Source organism: Bombyx mori, chromosome 9 (genome assembly GCF_030269925.1).
Source record: "Bombyx mori chromosome 9, ASM3026992v2".
Taxonomy (NCBI): domain Eukaryota; kingdom Metazoa; phylum Arthropoda; class Insecta; order Lepidoptera; family Bombycidae; genus Bombyx; species Bombyx mori.
In genome coordinates, this window is record NC_085115.1 from 5590895 (window position 1) to 5615479 (window position 24585).

Sequence of the window (24585 nt, forward strand, 5' to 3'; positions counted from 1 at the left end):
ATATACGTACGTACAACATACGTATAGTGGTGTGATAGTTAATAGTTTTGGCCTTTAAAATATATGTATAACTCTAATGATGAAACGATACGGTTCATCTATTTGCCTGATAGACTTCGGAAAGGTGCGCGGAAACAATTAACATTAACGTATGTTTATGAGTTAAAGGTTATTTTTACAGTAGCTGCTCACGTTTCGATTATCATTAGATAATAAAATATTTTTTTTTTAAAAAGCCCGCTTAAAGTACATCACTATCTCGAATTATCTAGTACAAAAATGTAATAGAATAAATGAAAAGACCAATGTGTATTCGCATTTAAAATTTCCCAATTACTGTAAATACAATTGTATAAGACAGTAACAAAATTGTTCCAAGTCTCTATGTCTGGCCGGAAGGAGAACAGAGATCGCCAATTTAGATTGAGGAAGAAACGTCATAATATTATTTAAGTTCTGCAGAAGCTATCTCTTTAAATTCTGTTCGCCACTAATTTTTGTTCCAGATATTTTGACAATCGGTATTGTAGGGTACATGTTTAATCATTTATCACTGATTTTTTAATCATCGTCCGCTACTTTGGGATGCCAGTAATAAGAGATACAGTCTTTTATAATCTACTTTAGTCAAATCCAATCTAAAGCAAATCAAAACTATCCAGTAAAACATTATCAATTTAAAATATATTTTAAAATTGATATTCACGATTTTAGTTTATTCTCTTTTAGAATGCCTGAAAACTTATTGAATTTCAGAAATGAACTTAATATTGAGATTTAATACACACGAATTTGAAACAACAAAACATCTACATATTATTAATAACCTAACGTTGTTTTGAAAATTCGAAATCTATCTAATTAATAAATCGAAGCTCTTCCATTACCAAAGGGAGGTAGAATCGAGAAAGTGGCCGTTGGTCAAATTAAAATCCAATGCAAACTGCAACAAGAATAACGTATTGTATTCATACCGCCTAGTACGGTAACGGCAGAAGAAAAAAAATATTAAAAAAATTAAATCTATACTAATATATATATATATATATGTCGGCTCACGTCAGGGATGGCTGAGAACTCGTAGTCGATTGAACTCAGTTTAGTCAATAAAATTTTTCAATAATAATTATTGAAACTCAACACACACAACTTTCACAATGACAGGGTAAACCGACAGTTTCGTTGCACATACCGACAGACCGACTGACTGACAGAGACTCACTGACTGAGACGGACAGAATTACTGTCTGACACGGAATGCCACGACTCTGTCCACGTACCGCCATTTTATACTGTGGCGTTACGGAGTCTACCCGTCATTTTGTGATATCTAACAAAACAACATTTCATCATTTAAAATAATAATCAAAACCACCGTTTTAATATTACTAAAAGTCGTTATCTACGACAACTACAAGTCGCTATCCACGACACGGCCATTCTGACACGTCACACGTCCCTGTGTGACGCTCCTGCAAGGAAAACAACCTTCTGCAATATCTAACAGGTTTCGTCTCGGCCACTCCTGATTCATTCACGATTGAGGATTGGGATTCGTTTCATTACAAACCATAACGTTAGCTTTCAACAAGATCTTTAACAGACTTTGTTAACCTGTGTGAGTAGATAACTTAATTACCCAACTATTAGTGATACACTATACAACTGAAAAATTTCATTAATGCTCAATAAGCATTAGAAACCCGAGTTATTACAAAACAACTCAATCTGAGCAGTATTTCATCAGTATTATGTATCAACCACAAACTATCGTTACAATTACTTTCATCTAGTGAGAGTAGCTCATGCCACCTATATCGAGTGACGATAACCCAATTCAAGTGCCACCTCCATCGAGTAGCTCTTGACTACTTATTGCCTCCATCCGGCAAATAAGGGGGACCTCCATCTGGTACCCAACTTCAACACAAAACACTAATGCCTCCATCCGGCACGCAAGTGGAACTTCCATCCAGTACCCACTTCAACCATAAAACACATCGCAATGCCTCCATCCGGCAATAAAACGAACACATCACCTAAATCGAGCGAGGTGTTCAATTACCAGTCATAAATAACGCTGAATACTGTTCTTTACTAATCACACAAAATAGGACAACAAAATCCTTACTTTAATCAGTCAGTTGTATCGTGGTCTTTTGATCCTACATCTTCTACATCACTAGTGTCAACAAAATCGTATAGAACGCTCCTGGCCTGGCTGCCGGCGCAGCTAGTGACATTGCCACCCAAATTATCATTAAAACAAATGATAAAACCAATACACATCACTTCACAATATAGAGTCAAGGTCATTAGTAGACCAACACAACAATAGTCTCCATTGAGACCCAGGTCTCCGCTGTACCAATCGATGGAGATACTCTCACCTCACTGATCAGTCTCGTCAGTAGCACTACTTAGAGGCAACCTTATGTAATCATAGATTCTATTACCAGTTAAAGCAATCTGTCTTCATTTCAACAAAATTCAACATCGAATTTTACTAAATTTCCAATGTTCTGGTCTCGTCAAAGTTAATCTCTTACTTTCAGTATCATTTTAAGTAAAAACCTTTTGGGATATGGCACGCGAACTATAAAGAATTCGAAGGGGCTCGCCTCTGTTATTCTTATGGTAGAACAATAATAATTTAAAAAAAAAAAAAAAAAAATGTGTGCAATTCACACGTGGTGGAAGTGAAACCTTCCAAAATTAAAATACAATTATCCTAAACGTCTTAAGTAAATGTAAAATTTTGTCATTAGTAAATAATTGTAAGGTAGCGCCCTCTGTGAATTGATATTTTAATTTCACGTATAATCCTAAATTAAAATTCACTACAAGAGCTTTCATACACACGTTAGTATTTAAAAAAATCTCACAGATGGCGCTGTATTAAATAGTATGTTGTTTATTTCTGTCTCCTTCTTTGCTGGCTTCATCCTACACATTTTTGTATTTGTGTCTCTTACCTGTGTTGCATCCGGTTTGAAATCACAACGATTCTAAAGAAGTTTTCACTTCAAAAGATGTACGGCTTCTAGCACTTCTTGTCAAGAACAATTCCATGAGCTCATCGCGAGCTTGGTCATCAATAACGCAAGTCTGGGCTTCGAATAAGGACACTAGATTTAAGAGTTCTATTTCGCTGAATGCTCAATCTCACTGAACCGATTAAAACAACTATCAGGTAGTACATGACATACAATAGGTAAGCAATAAACCATCGCATAGGATTTGTTCCGTACAGTTTTGAGTCAAAACAACAGAAACCTTTTATGAGAACCATCGTATAAAATTGCTGAATTATGAAGCTACTACTAATAGATTTCTTGACAAGAGAGCATTCGGCACCCGAATCCAAATAAAAATAATACGACTCACCAGATTGTTTTTATTTACCAAAATTGCCCGATATTACGCAGCTACCGGCACGTCGCTCCGCTCGGCCGGTGAATAGTTGACCCATCGAGCGCCGACAGACGGCGTTTGCGTCCCATATCTCGTATTGGCTGCAGCAATCACGTGTCGATTGCGACACGGCCTTCCTGATTGTACACGTCCTCGTGTGATGGTTAACCTACAATCAAAAACATCCACGAGAACACTTGTTCCGCTCGATCACTCCTGACTACACTTTACGACTTATCGGAAAATTTAAAGTCATCAAAGCTTTAAACTGTTTTAATACCATTTTAACCAAATCAAACAATAGGGTATACAAAGTTCACTATTCAGCAGCAAGAGCACGTACCACAGTCGTTCATCAAACTTCAAATTTACTCTGTACAAATCAGGCATAGCTTACAGGAACTCAGATCAAAGAAAACTTCCGAGTAAAAATATCTAACGCCACGGCTCTCCAGCCGACCAGCAATCGCAATTGCCCTCATGATGCGCATCCACAGCGTGGATCGCCCGTGTGCATCACCCGCTGACTACACACGATGGTCTTTACAGACCCCGACCTCCGCCAGAGCCAAACGCGCACCGCGCACCCACGGACTACTTGAGTTGCCTCAAGAGACACCGATTTCTACCGGGCTACGACTACGTAATAGCTACTGGTACGGTCGAACACAATACGGCCGATAGACTATCCTTACTCGAGTTTTCACCACAATTTAAGCTTGCTCTTCATCATCATTTACATCAACCTCGACTGGTATGTGTCATGCTGGCATTTTTCTTAGCCTATCATGTGGGTATTTTAAGTACGTTTTGAATTTAAAGCTTTCAATGTGTAACGGTCACCATCCAATACTTCAACTACTTTAAACGGCCCTTTAAACTTCGTATCTAATTTCGTTTGATTACGCTCTTCGATTTAATGTGTGGACGAGCTCACAGCCCACCTTGTGTTAAGTGGTTACTGGAACCCATAGACATCCACAGCGTAAACGGACCACACACCTTGAGATAGAAGTTCTAAGGTCTCAGTATAGTTACAACCGCTGCCCCACCCTTCAAACCGAAATACACCACTGCTTCACGGCAGAAACAGGCAGGGTGATGGTACCCGTGCGGTCGATGGCACTATACGGAGCACCCGTCTCGTGCCACGTCCTTACCCACGAGAACGACGCCGTGCTGCGACGCCGGCAGCGCGCGATCGCAGTCAAAGTTATTCAAGGATACCTCACAGTCTTCTACGAGGCGGCGCGCCCTAGCGCAAGTGCAGCCGGAGCGCGGAGGCTCCAATCTCGGCAGTCCGTGCTGGAGGCGTGGTCCCGTCGTTTGGCGGACCCGTCGGCCGGCCTCCGTACCGTCGAGGCGATTTGCCCGGTTCTTGCGGACTGGGTGGGCCGCGACCGCGGAAGTCTCACCTCCGGCTACCTGTGCAGACTCACAAGACATTTTACCACCATGCAAACTTCTTATCGCAACAAATCTTACCAGCCACCACGCAAACTACAATTTTACGGGTTCCACCTCTCCTACACGATGTTACTCCCACACTGAGGAAGCCAACCGCGAACACTTGTCAAGCACGCACAAGCACGCACTTCACCGGAAAAACCTGCATCTGCCAGCGGAACCCGAACACCGCCGCATCGCCAGACACGAACGCACCGGACGTCTTATCTTACAGGTCACGACGACTTCAGATGTGTCAATTTTTCTTCTCCACGGAAACTTGCTTGCTTTCTTGTTTGCTTGCTTGCTGGAGCCCGAAGTCGTCGAACGTGTAGTGTTATTGGTATTGAATCGAGTAGATTCTAAAATTTCAGTGACAATTCACAGTCTCATGTCCTGGTTTACTGCACTAGTGCCATGTAACTCTAGCAGTAGTCATTGGCTTAAAAACGATCGTGTCGGAACTACCCACTCGTCATGACAGATCCATTATTGCGATCGAAGTTTCACTTGAGATTTGCACTTGCCTTAATTTCTTGCAATAGCTTGTTACGTGTTGTATTTCCGCTAGTAAATGCCATGTGATGAAGTCGACGTCAAACTGGGCAACATGAGCCAGAACGTAAGATGTGATGATTTCTTCGTGGCTCAGATCTTCCATCGAGGTAACAGAGACGTTATTACACGACTTACGTATGCTGCATTCACGCTCTTGTGGCGTACCACTACCAGTATTCTGATCGGCATCATGTTTTTTTGCTGTACTTCGAACATGTTCAAACACGTCACGCCAGTGAGAGTAGAGTCCTGATCTCACTTCTGATGTCGGCTCACGTCAGGGATGGCTGAGAACTCGTAGTCGATTGAACTCAGTTTAGTCAATAAAATTTTTCAATAATAATTATTGAAACTCAACACACACAACTTTCACAATGACAGGGTAAACCGACAGTTTCGTTGCACATACCGACAGACCGACTGACTGACAGAGACTCACTGACTGAGACGGACAGAATTACTGTCTGACACGGAATGCCACGACTCTGTCCACGTACCGCCATTTTATACTGTGGCGTTACGGAGTCTACCCGTCATTTTGTGATATCTAACAAAACAACATTTCATCATTTAAAATAATAATCAAAACCACCGTTTTAATATTACTAAAAGTCGTTATCTACGACAATACAAGTCGCTATCCACGACATATATAAATGAATTGCTGTTCGTTAGTCTCGCTAAAACTCGAGAACGGCTGAACCGATTTGACTATTTTTGGTCTTGAATTATTTATGGAAGTCCAGAGAAGGTTTAAAAGGTGAGAAAATACAAGAAAGCTCGCAATTGTATAAAAACAAACAATTTTGTTTTTCCTTTGATGTGTCCCCTTGATGTGTCCCCTTGATGTGTCTTTTATTTATCGATTGAGGCACTACGAAGTCTGCCGGGTCAGCTAGTAGGTATATAAATGTATAGTGGTTTTTATGGATGTTCCGTTATAACTACTGAATCATGCATCCGATTGACTTGGAACTTGGTATTCATGTATAAAATACATGTACTTAATGGATAGGCTAATATTTATATGAGTGTTGTACCTCCTAATAATAATGACAATAAATAATAATGTTAATTTTAAATGCCAAGCGAAGCGGGCGAGTAAGGCTAGTTTCTTTATAAGCTTTTTGAATTGTGTTAGATTGACGAGATGGATGAGCTGCTCTCTCTCCGCGAGGTCCGCACCCCGGTCCGCCTACGCTTCGGACGCCGCTCTGACGAACGCGCTGTGCCACATATCTTCCCTCAGGAGGTAAGATCGGAAAATTATAAAAGAAAAGAATTTAAAACATTTAAAGTATTTAAAATGTTTTTAAAAACAATTATAATAAATAAATGCTTTTAAAAATAATCTAATTTAAAATATGCGCTGCTGTTTTTAACAAGCCGTATTAACCATTTATTTTGTCAGATTTTATCCTAAAGTCATCGAAGGTTGGTAGGAAGAACCTATAACGGAACATTATTGGATAAAATTGATTCCGTGTATAGTTTCAATTTAAAGGCATAGAAATAAAGGCGCTATAGATGTTGAGTAGATGGATAACAGATAGATGTTGAGATGAAAACCAATACTAGGTTCTTGTTTAGAGCAGAAAACAAAAACATTCTTCATCGAAATCCCAATAGTATGTATTGATCAGGAGATCGTAAAACTCGTTGATGTAGTGTTAACCCTTGTAATGAAGTTATTTCCTCTAACAAGGCACTATTCTTTGTTTTACGACGCCGAACGATTTATGACGAATGTTCTCTTTTTGAATCCAGAACGTAAATCTATACATAGAAATGCGCGAGAAGTACATACCGTTACACTGTTTTTGCATTTAAAAACAAAAGCGGCACGCTGTATGTCAATATGCAAGAGAAAAGCAAAAGTTATAAGTTTTAAAATGCATCAAAAAGTTTGTAAGCATCCGCATTGAAAGTACGGTCAATTCGAATGGAAGATTGGAAAATGGAATTTTCTAGAAACAGTAATAATATCTTCTTTGAAATACTAAACGGAACTATTTTTGTTTTCAAACTCTGTGATTCGGAACGCGTGAGCGACAGGAATTCCTTGAAACGGAATTCTAGATTTTCGTAAATCTTTGAGATTCAAATCGAGATTTGGAAATTAATAAAATACTCGTGCATTTAATCAGATTAAAAGCTTTGGCAGTATTGATACATGAGATGATTTTTACTGTTATTATTTTCTAAGTTCTATTGAAGTTGAACAATTCCGGTATCGTGCCGCGATAATCATTGTGGACATTAAACCTGTAGAATGCGTGTTTTATTGCTTATTGCAAGAGTTTTATAGGGTGTGTGATATAAGTTACATTTTTGTGTAGGAGCAGGATCGCGCTGTGCGAGCCCCTTCCATGCGTCTACGATTCGGCCGCCGATCTGACAACAATATGTTCTTAATGCCATACGAGGTACGTATCTAAGCGATTAAAATTTTTGTTTTTTGTCTTGACAACCTCTTATAATTCGATGGAGCCGCCTGCACGCACGAAAAAACATGACTCATGCGGCGTTACCTCGCTCTGAGGCGTTCCATTTAAGGCTTGAAGTGCAAGCGAGAGCGCGCAACGAGCGACAAAGAGGCACAATCGGCCTCCGCGTTCGGCAGCGTTCGACATCTGTCTCTCTCCTACTTGAATGAGCGATGCATCCGCGTGGACAGCTGCTATACAATAATACATTTACATGTTTTCGTCAAGTATGAAGTTCAGTGAAAAGTGAATGTGGTGTCAATTGTCCATACAAAATATCTGTCAAAGAAATAAAATTAAAAATTTCTTTTAAATAATGAAACCTCCCGTCTGTATTGTTATATTGATATATTTAATATTCTTACTTTTTTAGTCTGCTCTGCCTAAGGAAGTGAAAGCTAGCGGCTCCGTGGAAGATGATAGACAACAAGAATAAGCTCACCCAGAACATATCCTCTCGTCGCAACCTAGATGTATTTCTCTCAATGTCAAAATATATACCTAACTTTCGATTATTAATAAAATTACCGTAATAAATGTATGTAAACGTAAAATATTTAATAGATTCTTAGATAATACTCGGTCGTATTAATAAGATTTGTGTATATAAACTATTTTAGAGTGTTATTAAACTTTGTTCTGGCATCTAATTAATCAGTTTCTTGTTTTATTTCTCTACTTTAAATATATCTATGATCATTGTGCGTCAATGTTTGTAATATTTGACGACAGAAATATCAGAACACCCGTTGACGTTTCCAGTCAACTTTATATTAAGACTGTCTCTGTACTTTTTAATTTGAAATTTGTCTTTTATAGCCTTTTTATCACCGTCGTGAGCAGAGCGAAGAGTTCTACATTTTTAGAGCTGGGCAAATGTAAAACTACTTCGCTCTAACACCGTTCATTTCAGAGCTGTCTTCAAGTCTGTTTAATCAAATTTCCACTTTAGCATCGATAAATTAAAAAGAATACTGTTTACACTAAGTATAAGTGTAGTATGTTTAATTTTGTTATTACATCTAAATAGATTAATTGATGAATTGAAATAAACAATTTTAACAAGAGGTATGCACCGCTTTCATTTAACTTAGCAAATTCCTGAATATTTTCCTGAGATATTTTGAATTACTTACGGGTATTGAAATAGAAAAGACATTTGCCAAGATCAAAATGAGCTCCAGAATAAATTATAGCCTGGCAATTATTTACAAAATGTTAAACGAAAGAATTTCATGAATTCTATAATTGAATTTTTTTATTTTTTATTATCTGCAAACGAGCTAAGACCGATTACCTACCACAAAGCTCATAATGCCATGGGATATTTACTTAAAGTGCCTATCGCTTCTGAATGACAATTAACCTTCTAATTGGACGCTTATTTGTTTCGCGGCAGAGGTATTCTCCACGCAAACTATATGACACTAGTTTCCCTTATTTCACTTTAAAGGGTTCATTTGAATCGTTCGCTAGAATAAGGAGAGTTAATAGTGATGTTCATGACTAATACTAACAAAATCGCTTTCAAATAAGTTTAAAATTGCGACCAATCTGTTTTAAAGCGATTACCGGAGCCCATGGACTGAAGAAAGTGAGTGCCATTCAAAGTCCAAAGGTGACTTGAGACATGAGATCGTTGTCTCAATCGTATATTACAACAATTAAACTAGAACGTATGACTGCCTCGATGCAGAGATGGATACAATGTTAGAACCTAGTCATGCGAAATTACTTTGCCTTTAGAAATTACAAATGTATGGTGTCATTATAAAAACTTATCTGTCTACGGAACATTGGCATAATCGAATATCGGCGCAGATGGATCATTCTTAAAAATATATCGGACGAAGTCTTCAAGTGTGTTCAGCAGAGCTCACATTTGATAGCTTCTCAACTTAAAATTACATTGATAATGAGCAATATGGATGAAGTGTAGGTGCCTGCTTAGTTGCCAGAGTAATTTAATTAGGAAAGTTCAAAATTCAATGACAAACGACTGCTTATCAGCAGTACCAGGTGGCTTAATCATAGTATCTAGAGCCACTACGTTTAACCACAAAAAAATGTATTCCCATAATGTGTCTTCCGCACTTCCGATTTCTGATTTTTATTTGTTTTGATGGATGAGTTCCCCGCGCATCTGGTGTCATATTATTATATCAGACTTGACTAGTAACGTCAGGACGTATGGTGTGCGTGCACAGTTAGTTCCCATAGCCTGAATGTTTCTGTAGCGAAGCAGTAGACTGTTCGAATATAAAGTGTGGAACATCTGTTAAACAATACAATAAAGACTAAAATCGCATGTCTCAACCTAAGTAACAGCAGTCACGTTATGATGTCGGTAAGCCTTGCTACTTTAACACTGGATGGGTTACATACCCGATCCTGTAGGCTGTATCCGTAATGACGTGCTTAGGGACGTCACCCTAAGCACGTCATTACGGATCCTCCCGATCCATTAACGGTGCTTTTAGGTACCACAAGCACCGGTCACCGTCCTCATCGAACCCGTCGCTTGCGACGAAGGGCTCGACGAGTGAATTAAACCATAGACACAGCCCACTGAGTTTCTCGCCGGATCTTCTCAGTGGGTCGCGTTTCCGATCCGGTGGTAGATTCTGCGAAGCACTGCTCTTGTTAGGGCCAGTGTTAGCAACACACCCGGTTTGAGCCCCGTGAGCTCACGTCAAGGAGAAGCTGATATAGCCTCTCAAGGCTATAAGCATAGGAAGGAAAAAAAACTGGATGGGTCGTGATCGTGTCCACCCATCTATTCGTCCTCTAACTTAGACATGAAGTTGATGTTAGTAAAGCATTTCAATAATGGGTTCACGTTTGAAATGTATAGAAACAGCATGCATGCTTTACTGGTTGGCTCGTGGTTTGAAAATTGAGGATTCCTCGATCATAAGAGCGTACATGCAAACTCTAGTAATAAAATTATAAATTCCAAATTTCATATTTATTTTACACGAATTGTTAATGAATTACGAGTATTGAACGAGATCTATTTTTTATTTTTGAAATCGACTTCTATTTTGGTAAATTCTTTAAAGTGAACTCTATATGGGATTGTGACGTTATTTTTCTGAGAATTTTACGTATAGATATGTAGATTTGACCGCCTGACTCAATGTAATTGAGACTGCGGCCTTATGTCTCAATCTCATTTCAGTCTGTCCACTGTCCACTGCTGAACATAGGCCTCTTCAAGTGATCTCCAGTGCGGCCGGTCCGTTGCCACAAAGTCTCAATCTAAGTAGCGGTATTTACTTAAGATGCCTTAAGACCATCAACATACCGGGAGGGTCGTGAGTTATTGAAGGTATAACTTAAAATATATATTCCTAATCCGACGACCCCGGGAAACGTACAAAACTAAAACAAGTACCTACCATTCATATGCTGAATACAAAATAATTTTACCAAAAAAAAATTGTCAAACGACCGGCAGTCGATCTCCTATATCATAGCATAATAGTAGACGAAGTAGAGAGAGTACTAGACAGCCGAGACGATCGATTTAATTAATAAAATGAGATTAAAATTTGCTTTTTAAATGGCAAAATCGAAATGGGATAAAGGATTTTGAATGAACAGTGCAATCACAAAGGCTTTCATGCTTCAATTGATTTTCGTGCAATTAGATTTGTTGTACGCGCTTATTCTATTCTGAATTAAATTTATCAAGAGCCAAAGTTTCATATATCTCTAGATGAATCTTTGGAACTTAAATATCGACGCTTCAATCTCCCGCTCACTGTCATTTTAATTTATTCGATTTTAATGTTTTAATTTAATCTCGGAATTTGAACCTAACTTAATGGTAATTAATAAGACAAATTATTTATTTACGTATCACAGTCGTTATAAATTACAATACAATTTTTCTCCTACCGACGCCGAAAGTTCGGTTTTCTTCCCGCTGTACAGGGAAGAAAGTGTAACTTGGTGCACAATGTACTATTAATTAAATTACAAGAATTCGATGTCATATTTGAGACGAAAGATCGCATTTGTCTTCTGATACCTACGGACTTTGGTAATTAGTTACGGTAATTTCTTAACACAATGAGACAATGGACGCGTCCAGTCATTGTACAATAAAAAATAAGGATAATAAATTTTATTTGTTGTATCTTTTCTATACGTTAGGTTAGGTTCATCTGATCGTAGTTCATCAAATCATACTATACCAAATCAATGTTTGTTGTTGTTGTCGAAATGCAATAAATTGATGGCGCTCGAGAATTTCTGTATGAAGAGAAACGAAAGAGAGAGAGAGAGAGAGAGAGAGAGAGAAACGAGCCACGTGCAGTGTGGCTTCCCACAAGTTGAGCCGATGTTTGATGTGAGCTTCGCTGGATGTGGCTGGGCAGAGCCGGTCATCGTGTCGAACCTTGAACGAGGAACATATCCAACAGTAGACGTCTATGGGTTGATAAGGACGATAACAGATAGTTACGATTTAACTATTCCACATTGAAAATCGAATAGCTTTTTGTTTAATGGGTGAACGAACTAACAGCCCACCTGGTGCTAAGTGGCTACCGGAGCCCATAGACATCTACAACGTAAATGCCGCCACCTTGAGATATAAGGTCTCAGTTTTTACAATATCACGTCTGCCCAACCCTTCAAACTGAAACGCATTACTGCTTCACGGCAGAAATAGACAGGGTGGTGGTACCTATCCGTGCGGACTCACAAGAGGTCCAACCACCAGTAATTTTTTTTTTTTACAATTTTTGCATACAATCTGAAGATGAAATTATGCAACGGACTGCAGTAATGTAAATGCACATTTCTCGAACAGCTACAAGTGTGTCTACAACGGAACCCATTTAGAAACGATCGCAGCGGGTCGCAATCCTGAATTGTCTTTAAGTTATAACGGGTATTGACAATACGTCAGTTACACTGCTCTCCTTTACCTTCTTAGGATTGAGTAAGTAGCCAAACGAAATTAATCTTATAAACTTTTGAGATGTATGTTTTCTGAGAATAATATTCTGTAGGTTTTAATTTATTAGGTTTTTTTAAAAGGTGACTTATGAAATTATTAATTAGATAATATTAAATACTACGAGTATTCTTGACAATAATGAGTTATATAATATAATATAAGCCTTTATTAACAATCTAATTTAAGTTACATTTTTAATACACTTATTCTAGTTTTATTATTTGACACCGGTTTTTTGATCGTCTTGCTGTGCAGCATAGGCCTCTCCAAGGGTTCTCCATAATATTCGATCCTGCGTTTTTCTCATCCAAGTCGTTCCTGCCACTTTTTTGATGTCATCTTCCCATCTACGTTGCTGTCTTCCTCTATTTCGCTTTTTATATCTAGGACACCATTCTGTCACTCCTTTGGCCCATTTTTCTGTTTTATCTCGAATTAAATGTTCAGCCCATTTCCATTTCAGTTATTGTATTCGGTATTTTATATCTATGATCTTTGTTTGTTTTCTTATTTTTGTTAACCGTATTTTATCTTTTAATTTCATGTTTAACATACCACATACATAATGAGTTATATGAGTTAACTTTAATTTATATGTATATTCTATTCATGCTATTAGCATAGCTGTAAATTCAGACAGTGAAATGACCATATTTAAGATACCGTATGACTTATATGGACATATAGTAAATGAAAAATCAACAAAAAAAAAACGAAACTCAAATTGGGTACCGAGGCTTATCAGGACCGCCTTGATCGAAGTCACAAACAGCTGTTCCAACACCTATACAGTTTGTATTACTGTATGGACACTCACCTGTTAGGTCAAAGAACATTTTATCGTGAGTTTTAATTTATTTTAAACTATAATATTTCTTTAATGTGTGCTAATAATGATGACTTACGGTTCCGAGACGTAGTGCTTCACAAGGGATCTTTTTAGGAAGCTCTGTGTCACGCAGCGAGCTATGGAGAGGGTTATGCTTGGTATTTCTCTACAAGACCGAATAAGAAACGAGGAGGCGTAGAAGAACCAAAATTGCTGATATAGCCCGTAGTATTAGCACGCTGAAGTGGCAGCGGGCAGGCCATATGGCGCGAAGATCGGACGGCCGATGAGGCAGAAGGATCCTCGAGTGGAGACCACGTATTGGCAAGCGCAGTGTGGGACGGCCACCTACGAGATGGACTGACGACTTAGTGAAAATCGCTGGGTCATGTTGGATGCAGGTGGAAACGGACCGGCCGCACTGGAGATCACTTGGAGAGGCCTATGTTCAGCAGTGGACAGTGGACAGGCTGAGATGATGATGATGATTCCTTTAATGTAGAAATCGTTTTTGAAAACGAGTTGTATACGACATACGTATATATATTACGAAAAAAAAATGACATCTATTATGTTTAAGATTTTTACTCTGATCGCGTCGCATGGTCGCGTCACACCATAGGAATACTCCGAGCGTCGTACTCAGTAGGCCACGGACGGTACAAATTAATTCATCGTGCGATTATATCTATATTCTATTTTTCACTAATGAGTAATTAGTGTGCGTGTGACGATGATTCGCATTCCTACGTAGGACTGACATGCAATGGCTGATGCACCGTCCGTGAACACATCGTCACTATGTACAGAGCATACCGTCGACATTACACCTGCTCACCTATTTGCACCTCTCTAAAAATACATTATGGATTTAAACTAGGAATGCCCCTGGCTTTGTCCGCTGCGAGGTCAAACTAAACAGTACCAAGGTGATGGCTGATGATGATTTGGAAATTCGAAAATAGCATGATGTTTTTTTGACATGATTTATTTAGTTTAAATAACATATAATTGAAGACAGTTTTACAGTTTAATGTAGTTATAAGTTGATCATTTTAGAAAACAACGTTTCCTATACTTTACAATTATCGGGATCCATACGACGAAAAAATATCTTTTACAAATCCAAGTATGACATATAAAATATCAGTTTATCTTAAAATTTAAAATCTTTCTATAACCAAATATCAATTTAGAGTATCTATATAGAACAATAGAAACTTCTCGTCAAACAATTGCTTAAAATTTATCTTAATTCGTCTTTTCTTTTCAATAACTATCGCAAACGTTCAATTATTATCAATCATCTATTGCAATTACTAAAAATCAAATTTAAAAAGTTTATTTTCAGATGAATACACAGTTTTCATGATAATAGATAAAATTATAATAGAAGTAAAAGTATTCAAGCCGTTTATGTTTGGAAGTATTTGAGCCGTATGTTTTTTGAATAATTAAACTCAGAACGCGAAAGAGCTATATCACTGAAAAGTTAACAAAAACAGAACGTGCCGATTTTCATTTCCGCCGAATACTGAGTTCAACAGCCTTGGTGATTGCCAATAGAGTAAGTTCTTGAACAAACACAAAAAGCTGTGACTGACCATAATTTTTTTAATGTCAGCTTTTATATACGGCGTTCTAAATATAGTTGATGTAAACTAGATACAATTTTCGTTTATTCCGCATTACGTGCTCTTCATTCGTGGGCTGGAAGCCGTCGGTATCAGTGATCGGTGTCATTTGTTTGACCGCCAGTCTGTCATCGTATTGTTCATGAACTACAGTTCAAGGTTCAGAAAAAGAGTCCGAAGCTGTCAGTCAGGTGAGTTTTTCGAATTTACATTCGTAAAAAAATTCTGAACGGTAGACTCCTGGCATTGTTAATAAAAAGGTTTCTCTTTTCCGTTCCCTTAAGCTATTTTATTCATTATCGGTCGTTTAAACTTATGTGTTTCAAGCGTCCCCTGACCCCAATTAAAAGGGATGAACGGAATTAATTAATTGAATTAAAACGTCAGAGAGCCCTTAAAATTTTCGTTATCAGATTCGTGAATATCGATATAATGAAACATAAAAACACGATTCTTGAAAGATTGCAGGTGAGTGTGAGCTCAGCGCGAACGTGGGCGGGCGGACCGCACTCGCTTCAGTTTGAGACAGGCAACGACGCCGATCACACGAACCCCGCCGCACAAGGTACTACAACTAAGCTAGCTTCGTATAACATTCAGCACTAATAAACGCTTTCATATCGATGTCGTTTCTTTTTCATACAACTAATCACCTGGAAACCGTAACACCTGGAAGGCGTGGCAAGCTTCGCCGAGGTGTACGGTTACGAAAATAACTTTCATATGACTTCACAGTACTGAAATAACGTGTCTGGAACGAAGCGCCGTATGCGTTGCTAATCATGAATGCATATCATTTACGTCACATTTATTGAGATACAAGTGTTATAATTACCGTTCTTAAGAAGCAAACGTGATGTTGAATAACAATTAAATTGATATTTTTGTGGTAAAGTGTTTTCGTTTTCCGAAAATAAACTTTTCAATGGTTATTCTTGCACATCAGAATCACTGTCTGGATTGCTAGTGGAGATTATTTTCAACCTTGATGACGATATTGTTAACCTTGTTCCTTAATAAACAAAACGACCTTTGCTTTAAACATTGACATTTTCACAAGAAAATATTTAACAGAGTCCAATTAATTTCTCAACTAAATTTCTCCTCTTAATTGTGAACGTTAATAATTTTGTACATTCATGATGATTTGAAAATATAACATATTTATTCAGGAATGTTTACAGTTAATTTGAAAATAAACATCTAAAGTCTCAATCACAGTTCGAGATAGCGAGAGTACTGTTGAGTTGAGTTTTAATAATTCTTAAAATAAGTACGCAAATATTTATTACGCAGGCGAGCGTGAAATCCAGAACGAAAATAGACGATACCTCTCCGCGTCTACACAATGTATCGCTTCTTCTTAGCAAACAGATAACGAAACGTTTTTCGCACTCCCACGCAGTTTCCACGTGAAACTGGACATAACATACTTCAAAATGCAATTTAATATAAATCATATATTTTATTAACAATTTTTTTTTTGTATCTACGACACAAAATGTTTTCGACCGGTACTAAAAATCCATTTGTATTTTTAGGAAAGTCATATTTTGTCAATTCAATAACGTCAGTGTCTTTATAGATAAGCAAATTTAATTCAAAAGCCATCTATGTCTTCACTTTATTAACTAGACAGTTTAGTATTTTAGAAAATTAAATTTAATTGTCATTACAAAGCGTGAATACCAAGTATATTTTGAAAGTTTTAACGTTATCTTAAACTTGACTCATGTCTATCGCCAAGATGAATAAATATTTAATTATTTGTAATATTTGCTGAGCGGTTACTCAACAGAGTGTTACTGGAGCCCATGGACGAATATCAACATAAATGTCACCCATATTCTATTTATGAAGCCGTATTCTTAATTTTATGGCATATTGTCCTGTTCAAGCCGGAGAGCCAAACTGCTTTATGACAATATTATGATTATTTTTTTATTTTTTATTGCCCTTGTAGGCAGACGAGCGCACGGCCCTCCTGATAGTGAGTGGTTACCGTCGCCCATGGACTTCAGCAATGCCAGGGGCAGAGCCAAGCCGCAGCCTACCAAATTATAGAGTTGAGACGCAAATATATCCTACAGATTGATTAATTTCGTTTGAATCAGTGTAAATATGCGAGACATTGTCTCTTCCAAATGGCTTCGCTCGTAATTAACGAAGCAGAGTGGGCAAATAAAAGGTTAACTAATTTGTTCACTATTTTCCTGGAACGACCAGATGGAAAACGGATTCATTCTCCCGAAGGACTGTTGGTACAGAGGAAATAGATAATTACAGTTTTTGGTCCTACACTGATACACCTAATTACTGTTTAATACATATTGTAAAACAAACAAACTTTAGAGTTTCTCTTTTTGAAAGTGCTGCATAGTATAGTCAATTCTAAGTCATTAATATGTGCTTCAGCTAATTAAACAATGAACCATATTATCACAATAATGGTAAGAAATTGATATTGAATAAATGTAAGTGTAAGACTTTTCTCTGCGATTACTGTACGTTATATGATAGTGCGAATAAATTTAATATCAGTCTTCCGTGACCAAGAAAATTGTAAAATGTCTGAAATGGCGCAAATAAAAATAGCATATGTAGGTATATGAATTTATTTCACTTTACTGTTACGTGTGTCTGGAGGACATTCTGCAACAGGTTTTTTTTATATTTTTTTATTGCTTAGTTGGGTGGACGATCTCACAGCCCACCTGGTGTTAAGTGGTTACTGGAGCCCATAGACATCCACAGCGTAAATGCGCCACCCACCTTGAGATAGAAGTTCTAAGGTCTCAAGTATAGTTACAACGGCTGCCCCACCCTTCAAACCGAAACGCATTACTGCTTCACGGCAGAAATAGGCAGGGTGGTGGTACCCACCCGCGCGGACTTACAAGAGGTCCTACCACCAGGTCGAGTATTTGTAATAATGACATGTAAAGAACAAGTCCAATGACCTCAGAGAAGAACTTATAGTTAGTTCCCTGTATTTTAATTCTCATTCTTTGGTTTGTTTGCGGTTCAGAATTTGCGCTAACGGGTTATACGAGTATTATTCCATGATACGCCATGATCTTAGCTTCGTATTTCGAATTTTTGTTATTTAGTTTATGGTGAATTCTCTCGTTTTTCTTGTGTTAGTTTCTGCAACTAAGCTCATTAGTCTAGATGTTGGCCTAACTATATTTTACTTAAGTGCGCATTTGGTTTCTGAGCACATTAGTGGCTCCGTGAACTAGCGATTGCATTTACAGGGTTACTGGCTATACTTTTATTAAAAACTAGCGACCCGCCCTCGCTTCGCTTCGGAAACATTAAAACACACATGAAACCAAAAAAATAAATAAAAAAAAATTAAAAAAAAGTAGCCTATGTTCATCAAGGACAATGTCGGCTTCTAATGGAAAAATAATTTTTCAAATCGGTCCAGTAGTTTCGGAGCCTATTCGAAACAAACAAACAAACAAATCTTTCCTCTTTATAATTATACTTATACGGTGATTTTGTAACTTTCAATCTTATTTTTAACTAGCGACCCGACCTCGCTTTGCTTCGGAAACATTAAAACACACATAAAACAAAAAACAAAAATTTTTTTTTTTTAAATAAGTAGCCTATGTTCATCAGGGACAATATCGGCTTCTAATGGAAAAATAATTTTTCAAATCGGTCCAGTAGTTTCGGAGCCTATTCGAAACAAACAAACAAACAAATCTTTCCTCTTTATAATATTAGTATAGATGTGCTTTCTCCAAACCAAACTTCGGGCCACGTTCATAGTCTCATTGCAAATAAGAAAAACGAATACTATAACGCTTAGTAAGATGTAATTTTTAAATTGGCGGATAGAACATCGGGCCAATAAACCCGGAAAATGTGTCCAAACACTTCGTACGGTGAGATCGAACTACGCTACAAATGAACTAAGCATGAGATATAAGCATCATCGTCATAATTGAATAGTAACAGCTATTCTACTCCTTTAAATGGAATGCTTTGTGGAAAAAGAATAGTTTAAAAAAACTAACAAAATACGCTTTTTAGAAAATCCAACAAAAAAATAGAAAATAAATTTTAATAAATTTGAATTAAAAATAGTGTAAGAAAAAGAAATGCATTTTTTTTTAATTCACTATTTTTAATTCAAATTTATTAAAATTTATTTTCTATTTTTTAGTTGGATTTTCTATAAAAGCGTATTTTGTTAGTTTTCTTAAACTATCAGGTATTTTTTATTTTTTAGTTGAGTTTCAATTTTTTTATATTATAATTTTTTTTTTTTTTAAGTATTGATTTGTCATCGGTCCTTAATAAGTATACCAAATTTCGAGTTAATCTGACGTTTTGAAGGGTGGTTAAAATAATGTTCAAAGATTCCGTTACATACTAACATACATACGTCTGAAGCGTATTAAAAAATTGACAAGGTTAGCGTAGAATTGTGTTATCGTGCGGAACAACAAAAATCCTACCATCACGACCTACAATGTATGTGTATATACCAAATTGTTCGTTATAATTATTCTCACATTACCATTACGGTGAAATATAGAACAAATTGATTTCAATCTATTTCGTCGACTACGCCATTATGGAAAACTTACGCACAAAGCTACCTGTCTCGGGTTATTATTTAGAAAAAATACGATGGCGTCCTCGGGTGGGCCCTCGCTAATAAAAACGCAATAACACGAGGCGGCTTGACACCGACCTCGGGGCGTGAATCTTTCGAGAGGGTAATAAAATTATCTCACGAGGAGGATAAAATTTGTCACCCTAATTTTTAGATATGCGGCTAGGGGGAGTGTTTACTGACGTTACATGAATGCAATATCGTTTTATTACAGCAACGTAATAAAGATTCCTTTCTCAGTGAAATCGCAAAGTGCATTAGTTTTAAAGACACGTTATGCATTAAATATCATTAAAATTATGCCAAATAGCATGCATTACAATAATTTACAATGATTACCAACAACAAATAATTTATTGTTTTTTAATTTCGTACATTAATGATCGATTTTTTTTTTATGTCTTTTTTTAAATAAGACCTGTTTTCCTAAATTTCAGCGCTAAACGAACGACCTAGAGATGGCCACCGGCCCGAAGATAGTACACAAGCAGTTCAACTCGCCCATCGGGTTGTACTCGCAGCAGAATATCAAGGAAACGCTCAACAAACACCTGAAAAACCTCGACAACGGATCTGTCGGGTTAGTATTTACAAGAATCACTTCCTATCATCATCGAAGAAGCAGTCGCTGCGTTAAATCGTAAATTTTTACTGGTGGTAGGACCTCTTGTGAGCCCGCGCGGGTAGGTTCCACCACCCTGTCTATTCCAGCTCCAGTAACCACTTAACAACAGGTCGGCTGTGAGCTCGTCCACCCACCTAGGAAATAAAAATAAAAAAAACACCTAGACATCTTAAAGTATTTTAAAATTTTAAGAAACGCTTCCAAAATGGAATTAAAGAAATTCTATGCCTAAATTATATTTTCATGAAGCCACTATCATAAAAGTCATAATCAGGTGAATTGTTTTTGTAACTTGGTACATAATTAATTCGCAAAATAACACACGTACCATCGCTAAATGCCATATTCGATTTAGCTTTGAAAATAACAGACTTTACGTTTGTTATTAATTTTCTGAGCATTTTACAAAACGTAGAACCGCATTCATGAGTCCTGTTCATACAATTGTGAGGACCAGACACAATGAGAAAGCAGTACTTAGCCTACTATCGAATGTTTGCCAGAGGAATGACGAATTATTTATACAACTGCCTTCCATTATTGTTTACAACACATTCTTCGTTTCTATCGTATGTCCTCATATTCGATTTTAGTGTCTTCAAGGCACAAGTTTTAATGACTAAGTTTTTATTATTTTCTTATTAAAGTGATTCATAGGTATTTTTATGCTGTATGGCACAAGTGATTTTATGTTGCGTAAATTAAAATGAAAAATTCAAAACTTTGATGTTTTACTAATCAAAAAATGTTTTTGATACTGTAAAGAAAAACTACTTTCAATTAATGGGCTGGTAAGTCTAAGTGTAATTTCATTTTCATGTATTTTATTTTTATTTACAAACTAAGTTTTTTTTTTTATTGCTTAGATGGGCGGACGAGATCACAGCCCACCTGGTGTTAAGTGGTTACTGGAGCCCATAGACATTTACAACGTAAATGCGCCACCCACCTTGAGATATAAGTTCTAAGGTCTCAGTATAGTTACAACGGCTGCTCCACCCTTCAAGCCGAAACGCATTACTGCTTCACGGCAGAAAAAGGCGGGGTGGTAGTACCTACCCGTGTGGACTCACATAAGGTTCTACCACCAGTAAAAAGATAATCACTTTATCCACCATCCTATCACCAGTTAAAGGTCAATCACTTTATCCACCAACTTCAATCAAAGTAACAGTCAGTCACTTTATCCACCAACTTCAATCAATGAGTCACATAAAACGAACAGGCGCCAACACCTTTACGCATCGCTCGAAATAAACAAAGTGCACTTACATAAAACTAAAATAAACATATTACTTACATTGGCAGACATTTGTCTGACAAAACATACTTGTGTGCCAATAAACCAATCGAGTGACTCATTCGTCCTAAACTCGAATCGATCGAGTTCACGTATCACACACTTCTATTGTGGCTGTATTTGCGAAAAAATCGATTTAATACAGATTGAATCTATACCTATTCTGAATCCTGACGGATGTTTGCGTGGTTCGCATTTGTATGAGTGGGTTACCATTTAACGAATTATTTCTGATTCGAACCAATGACGCGTGTCGGTTTGAATAGCAATATAATCTTTGTACGCTATGTATTTTAGACTTCATTATCAACAAATTAAATTCTAATTGTTTCGTCTTTTTTATTTTAACTAGTGGTCCCGCAGTAGTCGAAATTCGACTATAATTAATTGGAATTGTAAGTTTGTACACTATTATGATTGTATTTTCAACGCCAAGACTACACTATAGAAAAATATTAACAAACAATATTTAATCTATTCTCAATTAGACCACAGACGTCAAGAACAAAAGTTTGACAATAAATAGTAGGCATGCGTGTGTGCGTCAAATACATGGTATGTAGTGTCTGTAATGTATTCTTTATTGATTTAATATGTATCTTTTAGGCATTATTTTAAAAAAATATTGGCATTGTGCACTTTTTCTCTATGTTCTCTATAAGTGTGGAGAATTTCATACTCCTCCGTCCGCGCATTTTTCGTAAAAAGAGATATAAAGTTTTTGCTTCACGTATTAATATATAGATATTACCGCAATCGTTGTCAATCACAAACTGCCTGGAGAGCATAAGAACGTAAAGTCGACACTCACTCAACTCGAGGCATAAGATCGAGATCTTAATTTCATTGTACAATGGATGTCCCAAACTTCAAGCCGGAATGCATGACTGGTTCGCAGTGGAAATAGCACAATGGTGGTACCTGTGCGGACTCATAATACGTCCTTCCCCAATTAAATCGCTCGTGAATAAGTGTTAGGTACATATTTGTTACCTGAATGCGGGTTTTGAACACCGACATAGTCGCATCGCTTGATATGAGTACATAAGGCATCCCATATTTAAAGCTACGGCTTCATAATAGGCTCTGTCAATATCTTTACACGAAGTTGGCATTATGTTTGTCTGTTCGTGTTAGGTAAAATAATAAATACAATAGGTGATTAAATACCTCGATTATATTGGAACATTAAAACAATGTTACATTGTTACGAATTTTATTCAGTGAACAATAAAGGCACATTTTTTTGAAATATATATGTATGGATGTCTATTTATTAGCAAGTTGAATAAACGGCTCTAACTACATTGTGTAAATAGTATTGCCCTTAAACAATGAAAGTGTTGTGGTGACGTACGAAATATTAGTTATGGATATTTTGTAAATATAATATGGATATTTTTCTAGTATATTTTTTTTGCTGAATAAAAAATAAAGATATAACAAACCAAGACCACAGCCTTTAAGTACTTTAGTAAATATAGTCTATAACATAGACGTCACTTGAATGGCGCCACCCAGCTTGACATTTGAGATCTAAATCTCAGTTGTACGGTATTACGATTGACACTCTCTTCAAACCGAATATATTACTGGTCAGTGGCAGAAATAGGTAGGATGGTGTTGTCTAACTGTGCGGACTCATAAGACGATTCTACCAAACAAATGTTACATGAGTGAGCGAATAGCCAATATTTAACAAACATAAAATAAAGGAATTCACAAATGAATAACATTAGCGATGCAGATTTTAGGTTAGGGATGTATTGATTTAAATTTGTTGTTATCCGACTTCAAAAAAGGAGGAGGTTATCAATTGTTTGGTTTATGTGTGATGATCAGATTTTGATAACGTTTTATATAAAAGTTGGTGATTCTCTTGTGGTCCAATTTGAATTTTACCAAAACCAGACTAGTTAGCTTTTGAGTTATTCTTATAAATATTTAATTGACTTCGAATACCTTGATGGTGTTTTGTTTTATTCTGTTGATGTCGGATTACAACTTAGTTTTTTTGTATTGCTTAGATGAGTGGACGAGCTCACAGCCCACCTGGTGTTAAGTAGTTACTAGAGCCTATAGACATCTACAACGTAAATGCGCCACCCACGCCACCCACCTTGAGATATAAGTTCTAAGGTCTCAAGTACAGTTACAACGGCTGCCCCACCCTTCAAACCGAAACGCATTACTGCTTCACGGCAGAAATAGGCGGGGTGGTGGTACCTACCCGTGCAGACTCACAAGAGGTCCTACCACCAGTAAAGTATAGTATATTATTATTTAGTATATTAGATACAATAATATACTAAGTAAGTACTGTTATATATTAGGTACAATAATATACTAAGTAAGTAATAGGTACTGAGGAATACCTGTTAATGAGCACCGTAGCTAAAGATAAACGTGGCTTAGTTGTTTTTGAATGCCGTTGACCGTTCAATTATGGAGCGGGAAGCTACTGAGGGGCCACTGACATTTAACCGAATGAAAATTCACTAATCGAGCCAACATTGCACGCAGACCGATAACGCGAAACATCAGAGGTATGCTCGTATAAATCGGCCGAATGATTTAGCGAACGCATTTTTCGTAAATTCGAACGCAGAAAAAAAAAACTTTTTTTTTTTCGTTTAATAGTAACAACAATGTTTGGAGATGCGCATGAAATTTAGAAGTAGTAAT

At 37.0% G+C, this 24585-nt stretch overlaps 2 protein-coding genes across 13 annotated transcripts in view; both read left to right on the forward strand.

Annotated features, from left to right (window-relative positions):
* sNPF (short neuropeptide F) overlaps nucleotides 1–8975 on the forward strand; it is an 82303-nt gene extending 73328 nt beyond the window's left edge. For 4 of the 5 annotated variants that reach the window (XM_062669940.1, XM_038012686.2, XM_062669941.1 and 1 more), the window contains 3 exons: nucleotides 6560–6670; nucleotides 7758–7844; nucleotides 8278–8975. In XM_062669940.1, coding sequence (XP_062525924.1) covers nucleotides 6560–6670; nucleotides 7758–7844; nucleotides 8278–8340 — 261 coding nt within the window. In that variant the 3' untranslated portion in view covers nucleotides 8341–8975. 5 annotated transcript variants of the gene reach the window in all.
* Nucleotides 8976–13734: 4759 nt separating this feature from the next.
* Nucleotides 13735–24585, forward strand: part of LOC101743971 (tyrosine-protein phosphatase non-receptor type 23) — a 36231-nt gene continuing 25380 nt past the window's right edge. For 5 of the 8 annotated variants that reach the window (XM_004925171.5, XM_004925172.5, XM_062670066.1 and 2 more), the window contains exons 1-3: nucleotides 13735–15530; nucleotides 15801–15904; nucleotides 20413–20555. In XM_004925171.5, coding sequence (XP_004925228.1) covers nucleotides 20434–20555 — 122 coding nt within the window. In that variant the 5' untranslated portion in view covers nucleotides 13735–15530; nucleotides 15801–15904; nucleotides 20413–20433. The remainder of the gene's footprint in view (nucleotides 15531–15800; nucleotides 15905–20412; nucleotides 20556–24585) is intronic. The other 3 variants (XM_062670060.1, XM_062670061.1, XM_062670067.1) reach the window with 3 other exon arrangements.